Genomic DNA, 9,141 nt, shown 5'->3' with positions numbered 1-9,141 from the left:
GGCTACAGAAGTTACAGAGATGACTCTGCTATAGGCTAACTGCTCTGCCTTGATTACAAAGCAGTAAACTGGCAGAGAAATTAAAGCCTAAAACAGAGGGTACTCTAAAAAACGCCAGAACCAAACAAGATCTGGCTGTAACCACTCAAACCCGGAAGTGACTCAGGCAGATTGAAACGCAGCCCTGCAGCCACATCCTGCAGTTCTGGGCTTTTGTGGGGGCAGTTATAAATCTGCACAGCAAGGGGGCACAGCCTGGGCAGCCTTTAATCGGCACAGTGGGGGGCTCGGCCTGGGGCAATAGAACTTCTCCAGCAGACTGTGCTTCCCCAGGCAGAGACACTTCCGGTCCCTGCAGGGCTATTCATTGCTCAGCTGCTAATACCCACAGCCCCAGGGCGGGATTTGGCTTGGGGTAGTGAAACTCTCACTGCTCAGCACCTAGCCCTAGGGCAGTCATTATCTCACAAGGGGGGGGGGGGGGGGGGGAGAAGGGGGATGGTTTCTTTGCAGGGCACTTTCCCAGCTCAGCCCTGCAGACCTGACTTACTTCCCGGTGGGGAACTCTTTCCCAGAGCACTCCTGTACCTCGAAGCTTTTTGCAGCCAGCTAGCAGGACAGCTACCCATCCATACATCTCTCACTGGAAGCTGGTAACCTCCTGGCCCTGAAGGCAGACCCTACAGGCTTTAACAAAATGAGTAAAAAAATCAAAAAGATGATTGATAGTTTCTATACAGAAAGAGAACAGCTTTTCAACCCTGGAGAGACTAATAGCAGACAGTCTCCAGACAATTGTTGGTCCCCAATACAAAAGGCTCTCCTAGAAGAGACTATTAAAAACCTTAAAAGAGAACTAGAAGAAAAATGGGGAAAGGAAAGAGAAGCTATGCAAGAGAGTAACAACTTCCTGAAATATGAATTGGAAAAGGTAAAAAAACTCCCAAGAAGTGCAGGGAAACAGAATTTGTGAATTGGAAAAAGAAAATAACTCACTAAAAAAATTAGTGAAATGAAAATAAAATACAGAAAAAGAATTCATACGTTCCTGTAAGTTCTTCACCTTATCTCTATTCCACACAATTCCTTGTAATATGTAAATGATTTTTATCATATTTCTATGAAGAACTTACACACTGTTCAAAATCAGTTAACATATCTATATCATTGTTTATCAAGTTCACCATCAAGATCATGCCTCTCTAATACATCATCATTTTAATAGCATCTTCTGTATGCAACATTTTGATAGGGACCATTGAACTATTCTGATTACTAATGTAATTACATGCAGGGTAGACATAGTGGCAACAGGATAATACCACTGATTGCAATAAGTTCATACCATAAAAGTTGCTTCCACCAACTTGGAAACAGTTATCACAGAACAGATTTGCATTTGGTAGACATCAAAATACAAAGATAAATTAACAAAGATGACAATCCAGGGAAACTGAGACACAACATTACGCATTCTTCTTCTGAATATTTGAATTATTGAATTACCTCCCCTAGATACCTGGAAGGTCTCAGCATCATAATTTTGGCCAACCCAATGTGAAACAACTAAATCAAAAATAAAACTAGAAAATGCAAGGACTTATGGCAAGGGCCAGTCTCTTCCTGACAATCCCAGAGTTATCAGCAGTACAAAAGCCCTCATCTCAGCCATAGAACCCAGTTTGAGATGGACAGTTCACTGTGTTAGGTGGTCTTCAGTCATTTGTGCACTTAACTCAGCTTCTGCTTATATAGGGAGTTCAAGACAGTCATGATGCCCATGCTAAGAGGGGCACCCAAAGTCTGTCAGGGACTCCAAAGGAGGGAAAGAGTGGGGCCTAGAGGAGTTCCACCTGTCCCCTCTGATAGAACAGGAGCTGCTACTAAGATCCAGAAAGGATTTCTGAGCAGAATATGCACAATTAGACCATGAAGGCAGGCAAACCCCTAATTAAATCAAAAAAATCTCAAAACTCCAATGTCCTTTGAGAATGCTGGGATACCAATTAAGAAACTGGGGTTATAGGGCTGGAGAGTGCCAGGCCCAAGACAGGTGTCTACATCTTGGAGATTTCCTAAAAACAGGCAATCAGAGAATAGTCTGCCAGAGCAATTCCAACAGAATAAGGGATTTCAAAGCTAAAGCATAATAAAAACAATAAAGGACTGCTTAAGGACTTCCCATTCAATCAGAATTGGTGGGATAGGGGGTGGGGCAGAAGTACCTAAGACAAAGTAAACAGAAAACTAATGGTTCCCCCTCTTTTAGGTATTTTGAGAAGGGGAAAGGAAGGTATCTAATTGGTTGTTGCTATTCAGAGAGATTGGAATGGAAGGTTTCTGTTTCCCTGAAATCATCTGATTTCAGGGAAACAGAAAATCAGGCCTTCAGGCTTAATTAAGCAGATAGTGGTCCAGCTAATAGACTAAATATCGATAAATGTCAAATACTTTAAAATGTCATCAGATCAGGTTAAATAAATATTTTTATAGCTGGCCAAGGCTCAAGTAAATATGGGTCTGCACATATTATACAGGTCATAGGGGAAACACAGAAATAATGAAAATAAAATAGAGAAAAAGAATTCATACATTCCTGTAAGTTCTTCACCTTATCTCTCTATTCCACACAGAATTTTTTTGCATATGGCTACAGGTAGCTTGAATTTCTTCTTGAAAACTTTCTGCTCATGTTTTCTGACACATTTATCAAGCAGGCAATGGCCACATTAGAAATTTCAGAGAATTTCCCCTAACATTTAGGACTCTCTCTCTCTTTCTCTGTCTCTGTCTCTGAAATGTTTTGCTCCCAGAGAGATAGGTAATTCACTCCATATACTATCTAGTATACTCTGATCTGTTGTTATTCATCCTTCATTCTAGAAGAGGACCAATGGCTTTCAAGTAAACTGGATTAAAATGAGGCAAAATGTCCCCTACACTAACAATATTTAGGATAAGACAGATTGATATAATTCTATTCCAAAGAGCAGAGTAGCCAGTCTTATTGTCCCAAACTCCTGCTCCTCTCCAGGATAAAATCAGTCTCCCTTGAAGAGGGGTATTTAAATAAGGTTCTAGATATAGTTATCTGCACCTCCTTTTTAGCCCCATCTAAACAGACCTGTGGGGCACACAATACACACACACACCCCAAAATGAAAAAATCTGCCACAGGAAATGGTTGCTCTCCCCTAGGGGTCTATAAAAAGCTGTCAATGAACATTCCATGGAGATGTGAAGAAATTCAGTTTTAGCTCTGCATTCAACCAGAGTTTGACTTCTGAGATCCCTTTGATTGAAACTTCTCCCAAAAGAGAAATTTATGTGTTTGTGACCAATTATCCAGACTTGTGCTCTCATCCAAAAAAGGTCCTCTTCTCTACACAGAACCCAAGATTTGCCTAAATCCACTTGAGTACTTTCCCAGAAAGAGAGATTCTTTTCAAGTAAATAAGTCTTCCCCCATCAACACCAAATCCTCCCCGTGTTCTGTGCCATTTCCAGCTCCAACAGTAAGACCCTGAAGAGGAATTGTGACGGCCTTCCCTACACAAATTGCATCCCACACCAGGAAGAATTTCATAGAAGGGGAGGAATTGTGCATGTTTCATTAATTTGAGGGAGGTAGAGTTGAATGTTCCCAACACTCTAGACACTGCCCAGTTATGACCCATGGGAACCTGGCACAGTTATAGGAGAAATGGGATATTTCCACGGTGGGAGGGACAACCAGCTCAACTTGGATTTATTCTTTCCTCTCAAATACTTTGCTCCTGTCTTCTATCAGTAATTGTATCATGTCAAACCCCAAGTCTGGACTACTCCCAACATATTTCTCCTTTGCTATTATTTGTGTGATACTGAACAGAGTGGGAGAAAATCCCAAAACTATGAGGTGGCTGATTGTAATATCAATATCTTGAAACTATATTTAAGTGCATTCTCCCCATTCTTAGCCCCCAGTGATCAGTGTTTCCTTTTAAGCAATTGACTAAGCTCACTACAAATTTATCTAAACTGAGCCCTAACTGAAATAAGGCAATCATTCTATTTCCCTAGTGATTCTCTATCCTATTCTTCTCCCCGCCCCCCCCATCCTTTTATTTTATTTTAGATTTTGCTAGCAGGCAATCTGAGGTTAATGACTTGCCCAGGTCACATGCAGTCCTTCCTGACTTCCTAGGGATCTAATATCCTTTGCCACCACTTCTCTCACACTTTTAAATTCTTAACTTAAAATATATTAAATAAAAGATTTGGAAATTATGATGATGTTCATCAATTGAAAAATAGATTAATAAATTGTGGTATATGATTGCAATGGAATAATGTTGTGCTATAAAAAAATGACATAGGAAGATAATTAAAAAAAAAACGCTGGAAAGAATTACATGAACTAATACAGCAAGGTGGGCAGAACCACAGCAACAGCAATATTATATTTTACCTATCCTCAATGATCCAAGACAATCCCAAAGAACTCACTCAAGATAAAAAATTCTATCTGCCCCCAGATAAAGAATTGATAGTATCTGAATAAAGACCAATTCATACTATTTTTACTTCCTTCCTTCCTTTATTTACTCATTTTTTATTCAAGCTTTCCTCGACAAAATTTTTCAAAAGGATAAATTATATTTAAAATGATTGTACATGTTTAACCTATATCAGATTGCTTGCTGTCTTGGGGGGGGGGGGTAAGGAAGGGAGGAAGAAAAAATTGGGAACACAAAATCTTACAAAAAAAGAATTTTGAAAACTATCTTTACATATATTTGGAAAAATAAAATACTATTGTAGGGAAGGATGTACTAGATAAAATGAGCATTTCCACATGTTGTTAAATAGAGGGAGAGGATTATGTCTGAAAGTGTTAATATTTTATGGATCTTTTGTTTATCGTTAAATACATAAATAACTGTCCGGCTAGACTCAGGGTCCTTCTGGCCATCCTAATGATTTTTTTTTTTTAAAGGGGAGCTAGTGCCAACACCTCTCTATCCTGCCTCCCTTCCTCCCAATCAAAAGGTCCCAGTGCCTTGGATCCCAGTTCCAACCAATCAACAGTTTGTCTCTTAATCATGTGATACGCAGACTGGAAACGGAGAACGTCTGCACATCCTCCTCCAGCTCTCCAAGCCGGGCACTTCCATTAGACATCATCACGCTTTCCCAAGGAACCCACTTCCATATTGGGATTGCATCAGCCTAGTGTTCTGCACATGCTCACATCAATCTTCCTCCCTCTTCCTGATTACTCAGTCCCCAGTGCTTAGCACTAAGCACTTAATGAGATGCTTATGGTTGTTATAGTTGTTATCGCTACTCGTTCATTATACACACCACGGTCTTTGAGCTGTACCTCCGATGGATTAAGAAATTCCTGCGAGATCTCTATCTCTCCTTTACATCAGATTATACTCAGCTAAATGTGACATGTTTACCTCAAGATTTTCTGATTACTTTGGTCAGCAGATTGGAGGCTTCGGGTAAATGGAAGGGGATGGTAAGGGTAACAAGTGTTTTCAAAGGAGCTACATCAAACGATTTGCTCCTTTTCTCATTGAATTCGCGTTCACACGAAAGTGAGTAACAAAGGGGAAACGGATATGTGCAGTAAAAATTAAGCGATTTAGCCCAGGATGCCGGGCGAACGCCCCGAACAAGCTTAGCTCCACAGGAGGACGAGGAGGAGGAAGATGCTCTTCTGTCAGTCACCTCTTAGCAGAGGGGGAGGAGTGTGGGTGTGTCCCGAGCGCTCCATATCCGGTCTGAATTGGTTGATCTATTGGCTACTTTTGCCCAGATATTTGTTCTTTCTCTTCATTCTCAGAAAAAACAAAAGGCTGTCTGAGGTGGAGGGGGGAAGGGAGCCACCTTGGGATGTAAGTGATGTGAAAACAAAAGACACGCAAACACCTTTTAACAGAAGCCATTCTTTCTGTAAGCGTAGCTGCAAAAGCGACCTCGGACTGTTTTTTCTTTAAAAACGATTTTATTTGTCAGGAACGAGACGGATCTTTCCCCCTCCCCACCTGCCCCTTCCCCCCACACCCCGGGTAACCGATGCGCATAGTTAAGCAAAACAACTCTCGCCGCTGCCCCTTCCAGAAATGTTCCTCTCCGCGTTAGCGGCGGCGGGAGTCCCAGCAGCAGCCCCAGCGGCAGCCGCCGCCGCAGTCGCAGCCGCGGCGCCGGCCCGGGCAGAGGCAGCTCCGGAGGCTCCCGCTGCACCAGCGGCTCCCAGCCCGGGGGCCCAGGGCCAGGCTCTCGGCCGGAGGCGAAAAGCGCGGGCTGCGGGGGCTCGACTGCGGCGGGGCCCGGCGACCCCCAGGGACCGCCCGGCAGGCTAGGGCCCGCGGGACAGCCCGGGGCCCGCGGGAGATCGGGAGCGGCGGCCCGGGCCGCGCAGCGGCCTAGCGCGCACCGCGGAAGGCAGGGGGCCTCCGGCAGGCGACCGTGAGCCAGCGCCTCCCCTCGCTCTCCCCCCCCCCCCGCACCTCAGCGCGCCCCCCCCCCCCACAGCCGAGCCCGCGGGCGCGCGAACGGCGCAGCCCCCTCCCCTCCCCCCTCCTCTTTCTCCTCCCCCGCCCGCAGAGGAGCCGAGCTGAGCCCGAGCCCCGGAGCAGCAGCAGCAGCAGCAGCAGTAGCGGCGGCGGCGGCGGCGGCGGCAGCAGCGTCCGTCCCGGGCCCTCCGCGGACGAGGGCAGCGGCGCGGGGGGATGGACCATTGCGGCCCCGGAGGGGAGCTCCTGGCGGCCATCGGCGAGCGGTGCCTCGGGCCCGACGAGGAGGCTCACGTGAAGGCGTCTCTGGGGAGCGGCGGCGGCGGCGGCGGCGGCGGCGAGATGGGCGTGTCCGCCCACTTGCAGTCGTCCAAGGCCGGCACGACCCGGTTCTTCCGCAGCAACACGCACAGCTCGGTGGTGCTGCGGGGCTTCGACCAGCTGCGCGGGGAGGGCTTGCTGTGCGACGTGAGCCTGGTCCCCGGCGACGGCGATGAGGCGTTCCCCGTGCACCGGGCCATGATGGCCTCGGCCAGCGACTACTTCAAGGCCATGTTCACGGGGGGCATGAAGGAGCAGGACCTCAAGTGCATCAAGCTGCACGGCGTGAACAAGGTGGGCCTGAAGAAGATCATCGACTTCATCTACACGGCCAAGCTGTCGCTGACCATGGACAACCTGCAGGACACGCTGGAGGCGGCCAGCTTCCTGCAGGTGCTGCCGGCCCTGGACTTCTGCAAGGTCTTCCTCATCTCGGGCGTGTCGCTGGAGAACTGCGTGGAGGTGGGGCGGCTGGCCAACACCTACAACCTGACCGAGGTGGACAAGTACGTGAACAACTTCATCCTGCGCAACTTCCCGGCGCTGCTGCACAGCGGCGAGTTCGAGAAGCTGCCCTTCGAGCGGCTGGCCGCGGCGCTGGCCAGCAACAGCCTGAAGCACTGCGGCGAGCTGGAGCTCTTCAAGGCCGCGTGCCGCTGGCTGCGCCACGAGGAGCCGCGCATGGAGCTGGCGCCCAAGCTCATGAAGAACATCCGCTTCCCGCTCATGTCGCCGCAGGACCTCATCAACCACGTGCAGACGGTGGACTTCATGCGCGCCGACAACACCTGCGTGAACCTGCTGCTGGAGGCCAGCAACTACCAGATGATGCCCTACATGCAGCCCGTCATGCAGTCGGAGCGCACGGCCATCCGCTCGGACAGCACGCACCTGGTCACCCTGGGCGGCGTGCTGCGGCAGCAGCTGGTGGTCAGCAAGGAGCTGCGCATGTACGACGAGAAGGCCAACGAGTGGAAGGCCCTGGCGCCCATGGACGCGCCGCGCTACCAGCACGGGATCGCCGTCATCGGCAACTTCCTCTACGTGGTGGGCGGCCAGAGCAACTACGACACCAAGGGCAAGACCGCGGTGGACACGGTCTTCCGCTTCGACCCTCGCTCCAACAAGTGGATCCTGGTGGCGCCCCTCAACGAGAAGCGCACCTTCTTCCACCTGAGCGCGCTCAAGGGCCACCTGTACGCCGTGGGGGGCCGCAACGCGGCCGGAGAGCTGGCCACGGTGGAGTGCTACAGCCCCAGGATGAACGAGTGGAGCTACGTGGCCAAGATGAGCGAGCCGCACTACGGCCACGCGGGCACGGTCTACGGGGGGCTGATGTATATCTCGGGGGGCATCACGCACGACACCTTCCAAAAGGAGCTCATGTGCTTCGACCCGGACACGGACAAGTGGACGCAGAAGGCCCCCATGACCACGGTGCGGGGGCTGCACTGCATGTGTACTGTGGGCGACAAGCTCTACGTGATCGGGGGCAACCACTTCCGCGGCACCAGCGACTACGACGACGTGCTCAGCTGCGAGTACTACCTGCCGGCCCTGGACCAGTGGACCCCGATCGCGGCCATGCTGCGCGGCCAGAGCGACGTGGGGGTGGCCGTCTTCGAGGACAAGATCTACGTGGTGGGCGGCTACTCCTGGAACAACCGCTGCATGGTAGAGATCGTGCAGAAGTACGACCCCGAGAAGGCCGAGTGGCACAAAGTCTTCGACCTGCCCGAGTCCCTCGGGGGCATCCGGGCCTGCACCCTCACCGTTTTTCCTCCCGAGGAAAACACGGGCTCCCCTTCCCGAGAGTCGCCCCTTTCTGCCCCCTAAGCCGGGCCCTGCTTCCCTGCGGGCGGTCCCCGGGGCCCGGGCGGCCGGGAGGCCCCTTTGTTGTCCTCGTCGTGCTTTCCTGGTCCTTAGCCTAGCTCCCTCTCCCCCTAGTCGGTCCGGGGACCGAAAACGACGTCCCCCGTGGTGTTTGTGTGTCTAGGTGCCTGTCCGTGGTGAACAAAAGCGTCCTCGGCGCGTCCTCCCCGCGCCCCTGGCAAAGCCGGGTCCGTCCGGTCCCCGGCAGATGCTGGGGCTCTGCGCCCCCCCCCCCCCTCTGGGTGACTCTGTGGGGCGGGGGGCGGGACCGGGGGGGGCAGCCCGAGAGTCCCCTTGGCGGGGGGGGATGGGGGGTTGTGACCTTGTCCTGTGTGCTTCTGGGGGGGAGTTTTCCCTTTTGTCTTGTGACTGCTAGTGCTTTCAGGAGGCGGCTGGTGAGGAGCCGCTCCCCTCTGTTCATTGACCGTTTCTGTCACCT

At 50.4% G+C, this 9,141-nt stretch overlaps 1 protein-coding gene across 1 annotated transcript; it reads left to right on the top strand.

Annotated features, from left to right (window-relative positions):
• Positions 1-6,687: 6,687 nt before the first annotated feature.
• LOC100929391 (kelch-like protein 9) lies at positions 6,688-8,762 on the top strand. The gene has a single exon (XM_031959713.1). The coding sequence runs from the start codon at positions 6,726-6,728 to the stop codon at positions 8,664-8,666; it is 1,941 nt and encodes a 646-aa protein (XP_031815573.1). The 5' UTR covers positions 6,688-6,725; the 3' UTR covers positions 8,667-8,762.
• Positions 8,763-9,141: the final 379 nt, after the last annotated feature.

Source organism: Sarcophilus harrisii, chromosome 1 (assembly GCF_902635505.1).
Source record: "Sarcophilus harrisii chromosome 1, mSarHar1.11, whole genome shotgun sequence".
Lineage (NCBI taxonomy): Eukaryota > Metazoa > Chordata > Mammalia > Dasyuromorphia > Dasyuridae > Sarcophilus > Sarcophilus harrisii.
This window is presented reverse-complemented; position numbering and strand designations above follow the sequence as displayed.